This window comes from Parasteatoda tepidariorum, chromosome 1 (assembly GCF_982258835.1).
Source record: "Parasteatoda tepidariorum strain Cologne lab strain chromosome 1, Ptep-v5.0, whole genome shotgun sequence".
Taxonomy (NCBI): Eukaryota; Metazoa; Arthropoda; class Arachnida; order Araneae; family Theridiidae; genus Parasteatoda; species Parasteatoda tepidariorum.
In genome coordinates, this window is record NC_141755.1 from 80,088,141 (window position 1) to 80,111,222 (window position 23,082).

A 23,082-nucleotide genomic window follows, 5' to 3' on the forward strand; every position below is an offset into this window, starting at 1 on the left:
TTTTTATTACATAGTTGTCCACAATTTATATTTACATTATTTGTGGACAACTTATTACTTATACCTAAGCTTTGGAACTTACATAAATGTAAGTTACAGAAATTTATACGATTTCCTATTGAAAAATGATGCTTAATATATGCCTTTTATTCTATTTTTTTTCAAAAAAAAATAATTTTACGTTCTTTAAAGTTTATAAAATTTTTCTTTCTTGAAGAAGTACAGCTTAATAATAGAATGAGACTGATATAATTGTTTTTTTTTTTTTTTTTTTTTAAATTGAAAGTTATGGAAAAAACCCAAACAGATACAACTATATCCGAAATAAAATTTAGAAAAAAAATTAAAAGAGTCGGTAAAAATATTCTTAAAACAATCATGCCCCAATGATTTCTCTAGGAACACAAAATATTTCATCCAAACACGAAAATTACAAAGATAAGATGGTTTTTCTTGAAAAGGATCGACTTGGTTTCCAAACATCTCATTTTTAATAGCACCGAAAAATTATAGCAAATACGAGTAGATGATAACAAATAAATTATAACAAGTACGAGTAGTTAATAACAAAGGAATTATAACAGAAGAATTATAACAAATGGATTATAACGAATGAATTATAACAAATACGAGTAGATAATAGTAAATGAATTATAGAAAAAAAATTAAAACAAGTACGAGTAGTTAATGACAAATGAATTATAACAAAAGATTTATAACAAATGGATTATAACCAATAAATTATTACAAATACGAGTTGATAATAGCAAATGAATTACAGCAAATAAATTAAAAGTGAACGAGTAGAAAGACAATTGTAATATGCTCGTCAAATTGAAATATGAGTTTGTCATGGGCAAACAAGTTAAAACTGACAAAAAAAGTTGCGATCTATTATTATGTAAATACATTAAAAATGCCTGCTAGCGAGAATAAAAAGAAAAACAGCAGCGGTCGTCATAGCAACGCATGCAATGGCGACGCATGCGCACTCTTGAATACAGTTGAAATCTTACTCTTGAATACAGTTGAAATGTGTGTGGACGCCATCAAATCCAAACCAAGACCCATTTTGCCAATGGGTTTGCCAAGTACGAGTAGTTAATAAAAAATGAATTATAACAAAAGAAATATAACGAATGGATTATAACAAATAAATTATAACAAATATGAGTAGATAATAGCAAATGAATTATAGCAAATGATTTATAACATAACAAATACAAGTAGATAATAACAAATGATTTATAGCAAATACAAGTAGATAATAACAAATGATTTATAACAAATAAATTATAATATATACGAGTTGATAGTAGCAAATAAAATGTAACAAATATGAATAGATAGTATAATAAATAAATTTTAACAAATATGAATAGAGATTTTATGTTACAACAATTTCTATAGCGTTACAGATGAAAATAAATAGAATGTTTGTTTGTTTATTTATATATTAAATAATTTTTTGTACATAACTTCGTAAATTTTGTACCACTCGTAGACACATCATGTGAAAGTGATAAATGTTTGTTTATTTGCAGGAATAAATGAAGCACGAGCATCATACGATGGAGGACCTTTACCAAGTGCCAGAGAAGTGTCACAACGAGTGTTTTATCCCTTGGATAGACCCAGCCGGAAAATCACAACAGCTTTTACTCTGTGGGCTCAATTTTTAGGTTATGATTTGTCACTCACAGGTGTTACGCATGGTAAGTACAACATCACTTCTGTTTTATAGATATTTGACTGTTATTTTTTTTAAACTTATGATATTTTACTTAAAATATTTCTTATAGAGCACGTTTAAATATTTTTATGTTAAAATAATTCTATTCTATTCTGAAAAGAGGGAATAATTCTGTTTTGACACACATTATTCTTTACAAGTTGTGGGAAGTAAACTTCTCGTAAATTTCATTAATTTTTAATTGTATAGGTGGAGCTGTTTTCCCCACCTATGACTTGTGCTGCCATCTTCTGATAAGTTCAGAAAATACAAAAAAGTACTAATGAAAGGCTTAGTTTACATAAATGTGGGTAACAGTAAAGGCTAGTGTGAGGTCAAAAAGAGAGGCCAACATTGGGGAGAAAAGATTTTCATGTGTATTATGTGTTCGTTCATTTGATCAAATCTCATGGAGTTTATTTGTAGTTATAAACAATTTATAAATACACAAGTTCATGTTTATGGCTTTCTTTTTTCCGAATTCTTTTTTAATTTGGTAAAATTTTGAGAATATGACCCCCCTTACCACAGAAAGAATGTCTGAGAAATCAAATGTGTTTTAGGTAATAAGCTAAACAAATTTCTTTTTATAGTTTAGTCTCAATTCTGAAAATATTTTAACAGAACATTACTTTAAAAAAAATGACCCTAAAACGGAAAACGAGAACTTTTTTTACTCCACTTGAAAAATGTGTGTGTGTTAAAAATTTTATTTTATTATTTAAAAAAAAAAAGTTTTACTGTCCGTCAGTGTCGGAAAGTGGGCAAAATTTTGATTGGCGATAAATTTTATTTGAAAACAGGGAAAGCCAGTACAGAGCTCTTGTTAGAATTTTAGTACTTTAGTTAGACGAAAGAAGTCAAAATTTCAATTCTTTATAATTTTTGATGAAGTGGTCAAAAAATGACCGTAACTTAAATTATTATTTGACTCAATAATCTAGTTTAAATTTGAACATGGTTAGAAAGTAGTCTAAACTTTAATTAGCGATAAATTCTACTGTAATAGACAGGGCACGAGTGAAACTATTACCATTTAACTGAGAACTCTAATTAGAATTTAAACACTCCAGTTAATTGGAAAGTGATCAAACTTCTATTGCATCGTTTGCCGCTCAAAAGTATACATGTACGAAAGGGAGTTAAGTAAAAAGTATTAAAACAACAATGGTAAATAAATAGATTAAGAAATTTTGTATTGTATTAATGATGGACTTCTTATAGTTAAACATTCTTTTGTTTTTCAGCTGGAAGTGGAGATGGAATCCTTTGCTGTCATCCTGAAATACAGAACAATCAGAAGCTTTTGCACCCGCAATGCATGCCCATTCATGTACCGGACAACGATCCGTTATATAAAGAATACAATGTAACTTGCATGCAATTTCTACGATCAGTAGCAGCTCCACGATCTGACTGCACATTTGGTAAATATTAAATTTTTTTTTATTTTTCTTGTTAAGTATTTGACTATTCTGAAATATTTTTGAACTTTAAGCTTTTAATAGTTTGAAATAAAGTGTTATTTATTGGAAACCATTTATTAGCATTATTAGGAAATTTTAAGTACAAAAATAGACAAACGTCAACATTGAGCAGTGTGGGAAATAACAAGGAACAAGCACAAAGAATGTTTCAGTACTATAACAAACCACCATCTTCAGTGTCAAAACGCAGAATGAGAAGGAGAAACAAAGAGATGCAGGAGAAATAACAAAGTTACAACAAAGGAAAAACAAAGGTACAAAGGTTACAACAAAGGTAGAGGAACATAATCAAACGAGATCAACAGTGATCAACAGTTGATAAATAATAGAAAAACGTATATGTGTGGATGTAGTGCTACGAATGCTACAAGATGTGAGAACGCAATCCATTACAAAATGTAGAAATCAAAATAAAATAGATTTAAAAACATTTGAAAATGGATAAAAGAAATATGACATAGGATTTTTTAAAAATATAGAATGATTCCCAGAAATCTAAGTTAGTGGCCGAGTACAATGTTGAATGATATTCAACTTGAAAAATTATGTAATATTTCTGCTGAAATCATTTAGCGTTGCATCTCAGCCACAGCTTCCATTGTTCGTTCCCCTATCCATTGTACAATCCTTTTTTGTTATTGTAGTTTGTAATTTCTCCTCTATTTTAGCGTTTTTTTCCCTATCATCTCGTGTTTCAACCCTGAAGGTACTTTAGTTTAATACCAAAATGATCGTATGCCTATTTGCGTGATAATAGAAAGATTTTGTGAAGCGTTACGGTCCCCCCTAGCTCTAACGTTAATGTCATTTGAGATTCACGGCGCATGCGCAAAAATTTCAGTACAGATTGCTGTATCGCAAACGAGTTAGCGTTACAATTAACGTAAGACAAGCACTATGCTGAATCTTTCTATTATTACAGTTTCCTTAACGTTATGTTACAACTTATACATAACTTTATATTTCAGTTACATTACAAAAAATTAATTACAAACTCTGATATATCTGTACAAAATATTTTCTCAAAACTATCATAATACTTTTGTAGAGGCTTTGCTTTTTTTATGAGATTTTTGTATATTTTATGAAGATAAATAAGTTTTAACTATTTTTAAAGGCAATTTTATTTAAAAATTGCAAATCACATCCGAAGAAATTCGCATATATTTTGTTGATATGATTATTCGCGAGATTAAAATTATTTGTATCTTGCTTCGGAGTATAATTTATGGGCATTAGAAAAGGCCGGAAGGAGTACTTTTATTTTCACTTCTTATCTGAGTTCTAGAAAATATCTTTCTTCAAATTTGTTTGTTTTGAGTAGAGTTTTTCTTACGAGTAAAAAGAAAATGGCAATAATAGTTTCTCTTTGCATTACGTGGTAATATATAATAGCTGGAAGAGATGCAATAATTCTTTTTTATTTCATCTTTTCTTATGTGCTCTTCTTTTCAATTAATTTTTAGAGACCATTGTGCCATCGATTTACTTCATCGATTGCAGTTATTTTTTTCCCCTTCTCAATCGTTTCATTTTTCTCAAAGATGAGTTTTGAAACTTAGTTGTTCGCTACTTTTTGTCTGTTTAATGAAACAAATGTATTTATGTACGATTGATTATGATAATAAAATTGTAAGCTAGAATTTATTTAGTTTAGCCACTATTTTGTTAATTGAAATTGACCTACCAAAAGAAAAAAAGACTTCATAATAAAATTATTTTCAGCTAAATGAATTCCTATTTAGAACTCACTCTCAATCCTAAGAATGTTTTTAATTAACATAACTAGAAAAAATGGTCTTATAAAGAGTTAAAGGATTCAAACTTCACATGATCTATTTTAAACCTATTTTTCATCAATGGCACACATCTTCCAGATTGTGGCTACCCTTTATAGCAGAGGTCTAAAATCTCAATTTGTTAAAAAAAGATATGGTTTTGCAGCAATAGTACATTTGTATTTTTTGATAAATTTAGTAACTTGATCTTTTTCGATTGTATGTCTATTATTTTTAGCTACCAAAGCTTTTCATTATTTCAGTTGTAAATTTTACCCGCACTTTAACCCACCAAAGCTTTATTTATTTATTTTTTACCGTTTTAGTCACGTGTCTACGCTCAGTCTTCAAAGTTTCTCATCATTCTAGTTGTATGTCTACTAAAAAACTTTCAGCTGCCGAAACTTTTTTTTACCGTTTCAATCGCATGTCTACTTTCAACCACCAAAGTTCCTTTTTTTCCCTTTTTCTTAGTGTTTTAGTTGTATGTCTACTCTCAGTCACCAAATCTTTTCATCATTCCAGTTGTATGTCTACTAAAAAACTTTCCCCTGTCGAAGCTTTTTTTTTTTTACCGTTTCCATCGTATGTCTACTTTCAACCACCAAAGCTTCTTCTTCTTCTTCTTTTTTTAGCATTTTAGCTGTATGTCTACTCTCAGTCACCAAAGCTTTTGACCATTATAGTTCTATGTCTACTCTCAGCTGCCAAAGCTTTTTTACCGTACGAGTCGTATATTTCTTCCTTCCACCACAGTGAAGAACCATAATTCTCTTATAGTAGAGAATAATGATGTTCACTTAGATGTTCACAATGCCCAAAAAATGACCAAAATATCGAAATTTTTTTTATTGCTTATAATAAAACTTCAAACTATTTTGAATGCACTAAAAAAAATCATCTTTCTGTCTACATTTTTAAAAAAAGTTATGAATGATTTTAGATTTCTCTAATACAGAAACTTGCTCAGCAGACAGACTTTAAAGTGCTGTTTCTCATAGATGATAATTTTGTGTTTTAATCTTAATTAAATTCCTAAGGAATTTTTTATCTAGTAAACTTTTTTATAACTATTTTTTTCTCAAGTAAACTTTTTTATCTTAAGTATAATACATTTATCTAAACTGTTCATGGAATAAGTATTTTATGAGGTATTAAAATTTTTACAGCATATTATATATACCCAACAGGAATTTTTAAGCTTTTTTTTCTACTTTTTTACAAAATCATCTATAAAAAATATCCTAATTGGTATATCAACAAATGAATGCACAAAATTGTTAAGATGAATGAAGTAAGCACTAAGAATTTTTTTTTTCGAAAGTATGTTAAAATAAAAACAGCCTTAAAAATTTAAAGATTTTGAATTTTTTCAAAAATTTTTTAAATTTTAAGAAAATTAAACTGTTTAAATATTTTTTGAAGATAAATTATTGATTATAAGTTAAATGAGCATGTAAAGTATCCACAAAATGAATGATTATACCTTTATTTAAAAAAATTGTTGCAAGGATACTGTGACCCCTATATAATTCAATACTATATAATTCAATAATATTTTAATAGTAGATTTTATGTGCAATAGCTTTTTTTCTTCTTAAAAAAGAATTATTTTCCATCTTTACTCTGCATATTATGTCTGTCCAACAAAAATTAATTCCTCACTGTATGCGTAAATTTTATGCGATTAAATTAATGTTTTTAATAAGTTAATTTGTGTAAACCACCATTCTTAAATCATCAAAACGGTTTTAAGTGCATAAAATTCCGAATATTAGATAAAATTAGCCTCAAATTCGCGCACTGTATTGATATCAAAAATATATATAAGTAGTAATTATCATCATTGCTACATTAGGAATGGGTGAATTAAATATGAAATATGATGTTTCTCACTGATCTCAAAAGTTGCGTTATAAAATTTCAGCTTACAAGAAAATGGCTTTATAAAAATACTAGGAGGCTCCTCCCCCTGCTCGCTGACGCTCGCCAACCCCCGAGAATTGCTACGCAATCCTATGTGGTTCACGCCGTGCTATGTGGTTCACGCATTAATTCCTAATTGAGCTTAAATTAAATATTGTCATGTTTTTAGTGCATGAATCTGAATTGAACAACCTGATAATGCTCACTCTGGTTATTGTTATCTGGTTGCTCACTACGTGCTCTTGCGCGCCGAATCCAATCAATTAAAAATGAAAACTGTTGCCAGCGCGAGAAAAGAAATATCATCGGTTTTATTGATACATACATACATACGTACGTATTAGCGTTTTATATAATATAGACTAGGAGGCTCCGCCCCCTGCTCGCTAACGCTCGCCAACCCCCGAGAATTGCTACACAATCCTATGTGGTTCTCGCCGTGAACCATGGCTCGCTGCGCTCGCTCACCAATGAACACAATGTTCTAGCACAAAGACATAATATATTATCATCAAAGACATAGTATTTTATCATCAAAGACATAGTATTTTATCATCAAAGACATAGTATTGTACTTATGTAGAAGAATTCTACCAATATTCTTATTGGCTTTTAAAAAAGTATATTAGCTATTTAGATTGTACATGGTGAAAAAATCAAAACATTAGCTAAATAAGAAACATATTAGCAAAATAAATTATCAAATATTGCTTCACTAATATTCTGCATTTTAAAGCGTGAAAATTCAATGCGTAAATAAACGCGAAATATAAAAAAAATTCAATGCATTCAATACAAACACTTAAACGTTTTTTAGACGTTTAGGTAGCTCCCAGTAGAAAAATATCAATTCAACAGCGGCCTTTTAAAGCATTCTCACTTCAATTAATCAATTAATTCCTAAATGAGCTTAAATCAAATATTGTCATGTTTTTAGTGCATGAATCTGAATTGAACAACCTGATAATGCTCACTCTGGTTATTGTTATCTGGTTGCTCACTACGTGCTCTTGCGCGCCGAATCCAATCAATTAAAAATGAAAACTGTTGCCAGCGCGAGAAAAGAAATATCATCGGTTTTATTGATACATACATACGTACGTATTAGCGTTTTATATAATGTAGACGACATTTACCGACGGGAATTACGAATGTTGCAACATTTACTATTATTTTTTGATTAAAAATAAATTGAAAATGAAAAGAGGATCGCATTTTTTAAAAAAAATAATCAGTCTTAGATAAATTCGTTTCGGTTAAAAACTGAAATATAATAAAGATAAAGATTTGAATTATCGTATTGAAGCATATAAACAACTGAAGCATTATAAAAATGATAAATATAGAAGATATCGAAAGAAAAAAAATTGTAATAAATGTTTTCCAGTATAACTGAGGAAAGTGACCTAGAAATGGAGATATAAATATTTATGGGCTATAAATAAGTCTTCAGATAATTTGTCCAAGTAGATATCTCGCATTGGTTTTCTCATTTAGGAAAAGTAGAGAATTCTGTTTAGGATTTTAGCAATTCTGAAAACTATTTCTTTCTTTCCTTATTACAAATTTTTTTTGAATGTATCGTAATATTACGAACTTCTAAATTAAAGAATTGATGAAAATGGTATTAATCAATAATATAACTATCAAATTGAATTATTTTTACTTTATTGTTAATCATAGTTTATAATAGTAATGTAGCATTTTGATTTTAAAAAGTATGGAAAAAATTACTTAATTTTTGGCGATTAACGTTACTAGTTTTTTTCCCTCAGCTATCAATTATGAAAGTAATGTTATACACGGCGACTCATATTTCAGTATCATTTTTCTTCTATTTTATATTTTAACTATTTTTCATAAGAATGTAATTATTTTAGAAATAAAGTTTTTGCTCACAAGCATATAAGTGGATATTGGCATTGTTGCAAATATTGAAATTGTAGATATTAATTTTATGAATGCTGACTGGTTAATTTTTACAATATATTGCTACAATATTTTGTGATTTTTTGACAAGCTATAAAGAAAGACTAAGAAATGTTATAACATACATGAATATTAATATACATGAGTATTAATATATTACTGAGTACATGAGTATTAATATATTACTCAGCATATTATATATATATATATAAGCATGAGTAATATATTAATACTCATGTACTATTTTGTAACATTATATACAAGTATATATACCCAATGCTGCTTCTAAACTACTCAATTCGGATGAATTAAAGAAAATGTAGTACTAACATGGAGCATTTTTATTTCGGTTAACTAATTTTTTTAATGTAGTATTTTTGTCTATTTGTTAAAAGTAACAATTTTTGGCACAAACTGTTGTTTAGAAGTTGGTTAATGTAGCAATCAAAAAGTATATATTTTTTTCAATTTTCTTGCAAGTTTTTTGTTAAGTTTTGAAGGAAAAAAAATGCTCCAGTAAAAATTAACGAACGTTTATTTGTGTAAAAATGAAATTAAATGTACGGTATGGAAAAGCAATGGAATAAAAAATTAAAAAAAATTGAATATATAGGACAAAAAGATAAGCAATGTATTGTTTAAGCATAAATTAATACTTCAAATAATTATAATTAAGAACTAAAAAAATTTAGGTTATTTAAATTACTTCCAATGTCCCACGAATATAGTTGTTCCAAAATGTAACTATTTGTCAAAAAACAAATTCATCAAGCACTGAAAAGTACTTTTTAAAAATTCAACGTTTTTTAAAGTTTCTGAACAATACTTTCTTCGTCTATATTGTTTAAAAATTCATTCATAAACGTTAACGATAAGTGCTTGGAAATAATTTTATTTATTACTTTTGAAAAAAAAATACTTCAGTAATTAGTTTGGGGGTCTTATATATGTTTAATATACAACTCATGAGCCCCAGTTCCAAATAGGAAAAAAAAATTATGGAAGAAAACAATGCAATTTTTATTTCTGTAGGAAAAAGAATCGTTTTTGTGACCCAACATTTGCTCTTGCAAAACTTTTTTGAACGTCTCTTCTTGAGGTGCTGTCATATCTTGATTAATGGAGAATCAATAAAATAGTTTCATAATAGAATGGTACTGCTTATGTTACTATTACATTACGTCAAGGTTTCTAATAATAATCCAAATTAAATGCAGTACTTGGAAAGATAATATCATCGAGTAATTCAACATCAAGGGAAAAATATTTAAAAAAGAAAACTATAGCAACAATTAATGATTCTAGACATATGTTACGAAGTAAAATTTATTGGATCACAAATTATTGTTTTGGCGAATTTAGGTTAAGTAATACTTTTTTTTAAGAAACAGAAACAAAATGGCTGTATTTTGAAAGATTTTCTTTTTTGTGATTTGAATTTCTTCTTAAGGTGGAACTGCCGTTTGGTTCTCTATTAAAAATAAAATATTTCTTTTATATGAAATGTTGTTGTTTGTCTAAAAAATACAAAAAAATATGATAATAAATACAAAAAAAATAAGATAATATGAAATTCTGTTAAAACTCTTTCCTGACTCATCTAGAAGTTAGTAGTAACATTTATACTACCCACTATTACATATAACGTTTCGAACCCCTTCCTTCTCGCTCCCGTGATATTTCCGGGCTGGAGTGTTCATTAGTAACGCGCCAATAATAATAAAACTAATTCATTTCTTTTGCCCGGAGAACATTTTATTTCTCATTTTACACACCAGATGGCAGTACCAGGATGTTTTTAAGGTAATTGTAGATAGTTAGTTTATTTTCAGCTAGATGTCAGAACTAATCAGGGATACAGGGATAAAAAATAGGCACTATTATGTTCGTTTTTTTGGAAATTAACCGATCGTTAAGGGGTTAAACTTGTACATTTCGACAAAAAATAGACTGAAAATATCATTAAAAAAACTGTAGCTTGGAGGGAGAAACCGATTGCAGATTTGAAATCAGTGATATGAAAGTATCTGGAATCTGTTATAAATTTCAAGCAACAAATTTTTCTTCTTCTTAAGTCTTATGTATATACAGTGTGCAAATTAGAAAACAAAAGCAAAGACGGATCACTCTGAATTATTTTTCATTTAATGATCGGAACTTAACATTCTCAGACCCGGTCTTAATGGTTCAAGGGGGTGACCTCAAATATGTTAATTAGTAAGTGCAGATGTTCTTTAAAGTTACAAAATCAGACACAAACAATTAGGCACAACTTTAAAAAAAATCGTCTTTTTAAAACTTGATTTCTCAGGAACTATTCACCGATTTTGTTCAAATTTTGTATTTCGTCTTAAAAAATTACATTCTTTTGAATGACGTAAAAAATTGCATACATTTTCAATGCAATTCAAACATTTTTCGACTATTATTAAATAAAATAATAAAAAAATTTTAAGCAATGGAATGAAATTTATTTTTTGCATGAAATTATTTTTGGATAAACAAATTTTGCAATTGAGTGCAAAAATCTTTCAATTTAAATAAAAAGTTCTCGAGATAGGATGAAACACGTATAAAGTAAAATTTACGCATAAAGTAAGCACGCATAAGGTAAAATTAAAGGGATCCAAACCTTGGACTGCTCTTCTGACAAAACTATTGGTACCATATTTCCCAGTCCGCCGCTGCCGCCTATAATTGGGGGTCCAAAATCCAAGTTGTCCCTCAGTGCACTGATCGTAAAGACACAGCTCCCAGTAGAACACCGAAGTCAAGCATTACTGGCTGCGGTCAGTAAGCGGGTGGGTGACCACTTTGATCAGTCTGCTTAGAGACCGAGGGTGTGCAGTATTGGTCCTCGTTAAACTGCTCTACCGTAAAGTGTCCGTCTTCTCGCGCAGGTCATCGGGCTACCAAAGGAGAGCCATCCCCTCTGCAGAGTATCAAAATTGCTACGTCATGTCTTCGGATCATCCTTAGGGATGTTTCCCGGACCGTCGCCAATAGCCCATCGCGCAGCTCTAGTGCGACGTAAATAAAGTACTTACCTACCCAAAATCCAATTCCGTCGAAAAAAATGCATATTTATTTTGAGAAAGAACGCTTTCGTGTCTGATTTCGCAACTTAAAATATCACCAGTAATAATTTATTTTATATCTTATTTTTATACCTGTCGTTGAACCATAGAGTTAAGAGTATAAGTAGAGATGACATTTCCCACCCTCCTATGAGTAGAAACTGAAGTAACTGTCGGCCATCTTGGATTATGCAAAGCATTCATTGTAACCTATGGTTGCATGGCTAAAAAATGAAAGTTTTTAAATGTCAAGCAAAGCTTAATTTTTTTATTGCTTTTAGTAACACGCTCCTCATTTATTACAATTTAATATTTATAAAAATAACATAACTAAAGATTAAATTTAATCATTTTTATGCCAAATAATCTAATATTTTATGTATGTAGATTTATTTTTTTGACACATAAATGAAAAAAAAAAATAGTTTAAATTAAAACGCTTTTTATTTTAAACTGTTATTTTTTATTTAATGCTTAAAAAAGAAAGAAAAAAAGTTTTTTGTTAGTAATTTTTTCATGCATTTATTAATTTTGGAAGACAAACTTTCCCTTTCATAAATTATATCCCTCAATTGAAGCAGTCATTTTTTGTTGATTGAATCCTCATAGAAAAATAATTGAATTTTAATACTTTAATAAAAGTTGTAAAAAAACATTTGATAATTATTAAAAAACTTGAATTAAAAGCTTTATATATTATTATATTTATTTTATATATTTCCTTTATTCAATAGAATAACACTGAACTTTAAATTCTTTTTCTCAGTTCATGAAAATGAATTTCATATTTTATTCTTAAAAAATACACAGACATAAAAGAAAAATAAATAATTTTATTTATTTTTACATTATATACCATCAATTTCCATCAATATATCATCATTAAAGTAAGTACTATCAGAGTTTATTAGTCAAGAATAATAATTCTTCACTCACAAATATGAATAATATATGTTGGTTATTCGACAGTAAAATATTGCATTAAATGTATTACAAGTGATAAGAATTTAAAAATATACACTTATTTATACACACATTTTAAAGTACACAAAAAACAAAAATTTAAAAAAACGTAACTTTATTGTTAACAATTTTTTCATTCATTTATTAATTTTAGAAGAAAAACTTTCCCTTCATAAATTATAGCCCTCAATTGAAGCATTGTCATTTTTTGAAAATAATTGAATTTTAATAAGAGTTGTGAAAAACATTTCATACATTTGTTAAAAAATTTGAATTAATACTTTAATTTGTCACTATCTTGTAAATGGTTTTCGCAATAATATTGAAAATTATAAATAGTTTAATAGTTATTAGAGTAAATCAGGGTTTCTTAACCTGTGGTTCATGAACCCCTAAGGGGTCCATGAGTCGCATTTTGGGGATCCGCTAACTACTCCTAATTTTTAAAACGTTTGGAAGCCTACCCATTGCTTGTAAAGCGATCTATGGCAGCTATAATTCCGTTTGCTACTGTGTATCTTTGCGAAGCGGGATTTTCCACACTCGTGACAATAAAAACAAAGCATCGAAATCGATTGAATGTTGAACATGACATGCGCGTTGCTTTGTCGAAAACTATACCCTAAATCAATTGTTAATTAAGGAAAAGCAGCAGCAACCTTCACATTAAAAATTTTAATTATAAAAATTTTTTATACTATTAAAATAATAAAAATAAATGTTTTCTAATTATGGATGTCTTTTTGCAATTATTTTTTTTCACAGGGGGGTTGTCCGTGACGTCTTAAAAATTTTTAAAGGGGTTCATTTTACCAAAAAGGTTAAGAAACACTGGAGTAAATTAATATTTAAATTATTTAACAATAAGAGTTTTTGTTCACAAATTTTTTTTAATCAATGAATATGTAAGACCATCAAGTAGATTTATTGTTCTATCAATCATATCTTCTGAGAAATGCTCATTACACAATTTACTACACGAAGAAGGTTTCCAATTAACTCGTCTCACAGCTTTGATCCATAACTGTTTACGTTTTTCATCTTTAGGAAAACTGCAAATAAAATTCCAACTTAAAAGCATGAACATAAAAACTCGTTAATTATTTACGTCTTTTAAAGAACCGACTCAAAAGATTTATAATTAGCAATTAGAAACAACTTTATTAAAATTTTGATAATTACAGTTAATCCAGTCGATAATTTCAAAAAAATAAATGCAGTAGCACAAATAGTCTGTTTTCAGTCTATTATGCTCAACTAAAACCCACTACTCCAATATAGATTACCCACAACTGAAACTTTTAATTTATTTCATTAACCTAAATGCATATTAATTATCAATAAAATGTACGAACTGAAGTAGTTCGCAAAATGAGAGTATGGCTGATTTTTGCCAGTTTCTATAGTTCACTGGATTTTCTATTCTAAAATTTATGGAAACGTTTCCACCAAGGTTATAAAAGTGAAAAAAAGTAACAATTTGGGTGGATTTTTTAAATTATGTTTGTGTGTTAAAAACTCTCAAAAAATTTTATGTCATTCATCAGGGCAAGAGTGGTCATAAATAAAATAGCAGTTGAATAAAAATCAAATTGTTGACAAACTAGACATTACGATCATATTTTTAAATTCCACTTAATAGCAGAGCAACAGTTCGGAATTACAATTGAAAAAGCAGCAGTGCTTATTTTTAATGTTTAGATTACCAAATAATGATCAATAACAGTAAATAACAGAAAAACACACAAAATGATTTGAGAGACTCTTCATCATAGATTAAATTTCATAAAAGCATAAAATATTGTAGCAAATAAAATAAATACTTTTAACCATTCCCACTAATTCGAATAACACATTCTACTTATTGATACTATAATTATGCCATATTAATTGTCAATTAAGCAGTATAAAAGTAAACGAAATCACATTATCTTATCTATAATTAGTTTTATAGTTTTGATATTCTATAAGCCACTTAGAAATTCTATTTTGATTCATTTCAATAAAAATTGATAAGAATCAAGGTTGGGTTTGAAATGAATACCTAATAGTTAAGAAGAAGAAAAAAAATCTTTAGTCTTCTGACATTAAAGATACAGTTTATTGCAAGAACAGAATTTAAAAATACTAAATTAGAAAATGAATAAGAGAATTGAATTTACACTTACCTATGAAATGTAATTCCAGGCAGTCCATCGATTCGTACAGCCGTATGCAACACAGCTTGTCATTTTTACAAGAAAAATATAACTAATTCAATGTTTAAAAGGTAAAATAAAGAAAATCGTTAAAGAGAAATAAAAAAAAAATAACATTGATATCAGCAATTTCAACGCGCAGAAGACTGCAGGCTGCAGCATTCGAACGTTTTGCATAAACCAATATGGCCGACCGGTTACAGTGACGGCTTCACTGCTACTTTCTCATGTCAACTCTACCTATACTCTTTACTCTATGCGTTGAACAGCCGACCCAATATTTTGGGTTTACGACTGCCAATCAAAGCTTAACTCCGTCCCGCCCCGTCAGGGGTCATCCGGAGAATATCATCCTGTAGACTCTGAGTGCACGCACGTGACCTCTCAGTAAAAAAAGCGGATTCAAAAAGGTAGTCTTGGTGGCGATTCATGGCAACACCAGAAGGCCTCAAAGAATTTAGTGAAATCTTAAAATTAACAAGAGTAGTTACTCAGAAAATAGAATTTAGGAGTTTGAGTGTTCAAACATAATAGGCAAGGCATCAAAAAAGAAAAAAAAAACATTTACGACTACTAATGTTCAACTCTGTAGCCATACAATTTTGAACCCGATCCGGAAGTCAAGGAAACTCCTGGATCAAGTATTGGAAGAAATTTGCCTTCGTGGAGGACTTATAGATGAAACTAACCCTTATTTGTGTTACATGGAGAGGAAGACCACGAGAACCTCCTACTGTTAGCCTGACGGCAAGGAGACTCTAACCCATGATCCACTGAGGATATTTCGCGTCAGCACTGTGGTCGGTGCAAGCCGGATGTTGAATTCGTATCGACCAGCCATCTCCGGGATTCGGACTCGGTTCACCTGATTGGAAATCGAACGCTCTATTCCCTTAGACCCATACTAATTTATTAACATATTTGAGGTCAATTTTTCAAACCATTAAGATTGAGTTTTGGATCAAAAGTTATTCAGGGTGGTCCGTTTCTTATTTTATGCTCCGTACAACAAACGGTAGTGTAAAGGGAAAGCATTCTAATAAGATGCACCCAATTTAAATAACGCTTTTTGAAACTAAAGATTTCATTAAAAATAATCCATACTTCAAATAGTTCACTAATTGAATTTTCCAAATCTCCGTATTTGAATAATTTTCTACTCTGAAGTCTTTTCTAATGTTGAAAGTCCTCACAATAGGCCCCAGAGAACAGCTTAATCAAGTGACTGCTTACATTGATGGATCGTCTATTTATGGATCCTCAGATAATATCACCAAAACTTTAAGAAGCTTTGAAGGAGGTAAAGTATTTGTAAATTATTGTACATTATTTGAAATTTAATCAATAGATAAGTCTTTCGCTATCATTTTTATTGAAAAGGTTTTGAAAGGATTAGCTGTGTTTCTGATTTCAAAACTTTATTTACATTGAAGCAAAACTGTTATTTGGCATAATTTGAAAAAAAAAAATCAATAAATACCTTCAATGTCTATGAGTTATGTAATAAACTAGCTCTAAATCCGAATTTCTATGAAATTTATAATAATTGTACTATTGTTTCTTAATTTAAAAAATGTTAAAAGATTTTTTCAAAATTGTAAGGTACATAAATTTTTACTACGTTTTAAACTATCTAATTTCAAATGATAATAAGTGAAAATTAATCGTAATCTAGCTAACAGTGTTTTACCAATAAAATTTCAGAAAAGTCATATTTTAAATTTTTCATTAATTAAATTTTTCAACAAATTTTTTTCAAAATTTGTATTTTGTCATTCAAAATAGCATAATGTAAAAAAGTAAACATTTTAAACATTATTGATCTTTATTAAGTAAAATAGTACGAGATGATAAATAATTATATAAGAATTATTTTCTGCAAAGAACTTTCTTTGAATAAGCAAAATTTATAATTGTATCTAAAAAGTTTTTGATTTATTTTATAGTCCCAAAATTATAGTAAAACACAAAGAAGGGTATAAAATGTCTATTAATTTGAATAAATATTTGCAGATGTTAAAATCAAATCTAATATTAAAACAGTTTATTGAATGGATTTATTTTTGTTTTCATTTTAATAGGTAATCTGAAATGGACAGTTATTGCAGGAGAGTTAATGTTACCCAGAAGTCGAGCTCTTCCATGTGCCAGAGTTGAAACACCATGTTTTGCTACAGGTCATTTTCTTAAAGTTCTTTACACAATTTGAAGAATTAAGAAACCTTTGTAAATAAATTAATATAAGTTAGTGTATGTTGAAATACTTATAGAAAAGATAAAACGAATGTTAAAATGTCCGTCATTAACTGGACTTGGAAATTTGTAAATAATTTATAGATAAGGGGCAAAGCCGCTGCTTGCTGACCAGTTCCTAAATTCGTTCCCTTCTCTTTTTGATGATGATAATAAAAGTGATAATAATAAACAGCAACAAAATAGCAAAAAATAAAAAATAATTGTTTTTTTCAAAAACTATCAACTTTCAAACTATCAAAACTAAAACTCATTAAAAAATAGATTTTTGTAAAATCAAACTATTTTAAGTAAAATTTTATTTATTGCTTATAATAAAATATTTCAATATTTTGTTTAAGAAAAATAATCTTTTTTTTAAAATTTTCAATAAATATTAATAATCCAACAAATATTTTTTTTGTAAAAGAAAAAAAAAGCTGTCTACACTGAGAAAAAACGTATGTTCAAAATTACCAGAATATAATAAATTTAAATTGTTTCTTGCTCTATGGGATCACCAAAAACTCGATAGTTTTTATCTAGACACTTTGGTAATGATTTTGGAAAAATTAGCAATAAAATAACGTTTTGTAATACGCGTTAAAATTTGGTAAATGTGGCGAAATTTGGCAATTTGCCATGATACTTCAGAGCATAGCATAATAAGCCATTTATTTATTCCATTCATATAATTTTCCAGTTCCGTATGTTTCACTAAATGTGTGGTTAATAAGAATTACAATTTTGGAAACTAGAGTTTCCGATAGACCGTTACAATTTATAAATAGAAAAATTACCAAATGAATGGTTAAATACCATATATTTTGGTTTTTATTATCAGAATTATGTTTTTTTACCAGTAATGTCTTTACCATATAGTACGGTAGTTTTATCAGAATTATTTTCTCCGTGGCCTTAATTTGAGATTGAATCTTTGATCTTTGAAACGGTACTACTTAATATATAAATTGTTCTTAAGCATTTTCTATATACACTATCTACCAATAAGTATTTGGACACCTATGCAAATGAATGGTGTTTTTCCTGGTATGGATTGGGACCCTTGGTCCCCATTCATGGTAAGCTCAACGCCGATGCCTACTGCACTATTTTGGATGACAATGTGCTCGTTATGTTGTGGCAGCTTTACGGGGTGGACTCCTGTCACTTCCAGGAAGACAGTGCCAGCTGTCATGTTGCGAGGGTCACCAAGGCTTAGTATGGTGCTAATGGGGTTAATAGAATGGACTGGCCTGCCCAGAGCCCAGACAGAACCTTACCGAGAACCTCTGGGGCGAGTTGGATCGCCGAATTAAGGGGTGTACTACTAGTCCAAAATCAGTGAAGGAAATTACATGTCTTCTCCAAGCCGAGTGGAAGAAAATACCACTAGCCGTCATACAAGGACTTGTGGAAAGTATGCCCTGGAGGGTTCACGCTGTAATTGCCTCTCTTGAAAGCTCTACCAACTATTGATTATGAATAAAGTTGGTTTTTCTTTTCAATCACGCTGGTCCAAATACTTATTGGTTAATAGGGTATAATTTCATTAAAGATAGGAAAATCAATTTATTCACAATTATATAGATACAATATATATTTTTGTAGGTGACAAACGATCCAATCAAAATATTCTTCTCAGTGTCATGCACGGATTAATGCTAAGAGAGCACAACCGATTGGCAGATCTACTCTCTAAACTGAATCCAGGATGGAATGATGAGATACTCTTCCACGAAGCCAGACGTTTGCTTTGCGCTGAAATTCAACATATTACATACAGTGAATTCCTGCCTCTACTTTTAGGTAATAATGAAGAGTATTTTTTTCTTATAAAAGGTAAACCTATTACTTCCCCGTTACTTGGTGTTCATAAAATGACGGACTACTTGGAAAAATAATTAAAGAAAAATGAAATAGAAATGATCAGTTACGTTATGATTAGGTAACTAGAAATTTATCCCAAAACAAGTTTAAAAATTAGTTACAAAGTTTTCTAAAAGGTGGCGCTTACTTGATAAAATATAAAGCGCTACTTTACTGCTTGCCGGATCTTTTAAAGTGAGATGTTTGCACAAGTGTAATTTAATTTTATTCTCTGATTAAGCCACGATATTGATGCAGGAGATAGCTCTTTTGAAAAAATTGTTTAGCAGTTTCTTATTTATCAGCGTAATCCATCATAAATAAATTTTGTAACTAATTTTGAGACGTGTTAAGAGTTAGATATCCGGTTACCAAACCAAAATACAGCAAAGCGTGTATTTCCATTTTCTTTCCTTTTTTTTCCATTTCAATTTAAATTAAAGTTATTGAGACTCATGGTATCAATAGATACTTTTGACCATAAAACTGGCAATTTTAATTTTAAAAAATATTTTTACTAAGGTCGAAGTTGTTTTAATTTATCACCTCTCCAAGTGGTCAGTTAGTACAGAAAATTTATAGCAACGTTAGAATTTCAAGATGTGTACAAAATTTTGAATCTATACTTTTAGAATATATTGTGAATATATTTTTAAAAAAAAATGTCTGATCGTCACTAAAGCATTAAGAAGCTATAAAAAGCTTAATTTTTTTATTTCGTCCAGATAAATTCAGATTTAACTTTAGAGACAACATGTAACAAATGATGGTTTCGCTTAAGAAACTTTTCAAAAATATTGAGGACAAAAAATTTTCGTATAACAGATTTATTGTGCGCTAGTGGGTTAAAAATAACCGTTTTTTTTAAATTTTTTTTTTTATATATTTTTTTATGTTGGCTTAATGTTCTTATGTAACAACGAAATTGGAGCTTAAAAATGATGTATATTTGGCTCAAAATAGACGGAAATGGGCAAATGGTCGAAAACTACTACTTTGAACTGGTGTTTGTAAAGGTTGAATTTTATGAGCAAAAAAAAATGCTGACGAGAACTTTTTTGAAAGATTTTAACATACTTACTTTTTTTACCGTAAAATGATTATACTTACTTTTTTTTACCGTAAAATAATTACTAACTTGTTGTTAAAAATTTATTTAATACCCGAGAACTAATTTTTTTAAATGCTGGCAGTAAAGCAGTAGAATTTATATTTATGATTCAAAAATATTCGAGTTTAATTATTTTAAATGTTAAAGTGCATGTAACACATATTATACGAACTTTCAATTGTTCACATGAAGTAGTTCAAAATTTTAACAAATTTCATTAAAGTATCAAGACACTTGGTATCTAATGAGAACTAGAAGTATCAATTACATTTAGGAAGTTGACATCATTTTAAAGAAAATAATAGATACGTAAATAGATTCGGTTTTTAAATATTTGTTTTCAAGCATTTGTAACAGTGTCTTTACTATTTTGACGCCTTAATAAGTTATGAAAGATAATACTGTTCAAAAGATAATTTTGATATTAAGTATGCAATGAAAGCATAGTTTCATTTCTAGACAATAGATGGCGCAACATCAATTGCTAATAATTTTTCGAAAATTGATGGTGTTTTTCTGTGCTGGAAGTTTCTTTTGCATTAAGTTGATGATCTAATTATGCATGATAATGAGGCTAAAAAAACCCCATAAAACCTTCCAAAACTTACTTCATCATGAGATATTTAAAATGCATAGCCTTAATAAATGAATTTATTTGGATATGAATGAGGGATAAATTTCAAAAAAATATCCTCAATGGAATGTATTTTCTTAAAAAAAAGTTCTTTGAAATGGAAATTAAAATAAGATTTAATGCGATTCTAAGTGATTCATTGTTTTCTAGAAAGTATCGATTTCTTACTTTTCTTTATGAAAAAAAAATTCATTAATAAAAAGCTTTATTTCTCCCTGTAGTAATGGTTTCAATCATATGCATGCATTTCATTGATTTTTTAATTTTGTTTTAAATTTTCATTATTATTAAGGTATCTGACAGGTCAAAATTTTGAACAAAAGTTTCGAGATCGAGTTTATTAACTTTAAATCCCTGAACTCTTAGCTTTCTAAAAATACTTTACTTTTTTTTGTACTTTAATTATTTACAAAGTTATAGCAGTTTTTGTACAAGGGGATAACGTTGGATAGACTAGTGATTTTAAGTCTTCAAATGAGTTTATCTCAAAATGAGTTTCTTTTCTTCACATTTTGCAACACCTTAAACACGATATTTCATGTTGTTTTTGCAATAATTATCTACAGTTTTTCATGAGTATTTATGGTTATGAGCACGCATGTTTTTAACTACAGACTAAGAGAAAAAAGTAGAATTTCTTTTTTTATGCATGTTTTTTCGCGCAGTCAAGTGCAGAAATATTTAAAAATTTGATTTTTTTCAAAATTCTGATTCCTAACTCAGTAGTATATACACTTGTTTTTACATAATAGTTGATATCCTTCTAAATAAAATTCTCATAGGATTTTTTTATTTTGGTCGATAGATTTTTTTTACAGAGTATATAAAAAAATGCCTTATTCTTACCTAAAAATGGTGATTAAAAAAAAAAAAACAATAAATGAAGAATAATTTTTTGCTAGTATATACACATAATTAAACACATAAACTAGTTTTTCAAAAATTTTATATTGATATTTAAGAAAAAATTGTCGAAACTAGCCGGATACGTTAATTTAATTTAGTAGCCCTAGGACTTCTTTTACCGATTGTTCTAAATCTACATCCTAAGTTCACAAAGTTATTATTCGGTAACAGTTATAGTTTGAAGCATTCAAACTTTTTTTAACTTTTAAAATATCGTATCAATATCAGCGACAAAAAATCAGTTGCTTGATATAATGTAAGAAAACCATATTTAGCAAGTTCACTTATTTATTTAAGTTATATTCAGCTTGTAGCTAGTAATTAGTCTGCGTAATCACCGAGGGTGTGCGGTATTGGTCCTCGTTAAACTGTTCTACCGTAAAGTGCTCTACTTCACGTGCAGGTCGTCGGGCTACCGAAGCAGGGGTGTCACCCCCTCTGCAGAGGATCAAAATTGTGATGGCATGTCTTCGGATCATCCTCAGGGATGTTTCCCAGACCGTCGCCAATAGCCCATTGTGCAGCTCTAGTGAAACGTAAATGAACAACAACAACAGCTACTAATTAAAAATTTTGTAACATAAATATTTTGCTGTTGTTAAATTTAAACTGTGAAATATATATAATTTCAGTTTTTAATTATTTTTTTGACTCTTTCTTAGCTTTCTAAAATTTTAGGGACTTTTAAATTTTTTTTTTTAAATGAAATAAAAAGTTTTTAGGCAGAATTTGCTTTAATAATTTTCGGGCAAATTTCATATGTTTTAATATTAATGAAAAAATATTTTTGAAAAATTTAGAACAAACGGGTGAAATATGAGCAGCGAATATAGTGTTGTTTGAAAATCGTGGATTGATACACTTAGCATTTTTGTTAAACCGAGAAACAACATATGATAATTGCAATTTATTAAACTGACAAGAATTTGAGAAGATTCAAAAAAGTTATTGATTGTACAATAGAATAAATAGAATATGAGATACAATGCTGATCACATTTCCACTGTCATGACGTTGGTCACGAAGTTGTGCAATCTTAATCCCCATGACCCCCTCCCCCTCCCCCAACGGGCTGTTATGAGAATGCTTCATTTTATAGTATACCAGAAATATATTTTAAGGCATTCGCGAAAATTTAAAATATTGAATTTGGATATATGCTTTAGTTTTAATTATGCATTTGAAATATACAAGGTTTTAAGTAATCACAGTCCTTAACAGATATTTTTAGATTTCTTGT

General features: G+C 28.9%; 1 protein-coding gene across 2 annotated transcripts in view; it reads left to right on the forward strand.

The window, feature by feature from the left end:
- Nucleotides 1-23,082, forward strand: part of LOC107446020 (immunomodulatory peroxidase) — a 67,931-nt gene that overhangs the window by 22,287 nt on the left and 22,562 nt on the right. For both annotated transcript variants that reach the window (XM_071179569.2, XM_087167452.1), the window contains 5 exons: nt 1,545-1,715; nt 2,980-3,159; nt 16,289-16,390; nt 17,172-17,267; nt 18,934-19,131. In XM_071179569.2, the coding sequence (XP_071035670.2) occupies nt 1,545-1,715; nt 2,980-3,159; nt 16,289-16,390; nt 17,172-17,267; nt 18,934-19,131 (747 nt within the window). The remainder of the gene's footprint in view (nt 1-1,544; nt 1,716-2,979; nt 3,160-16,288; nt 16,391-17,171; nt 17,268-18,933; nt 19,132-23,082) is intronic.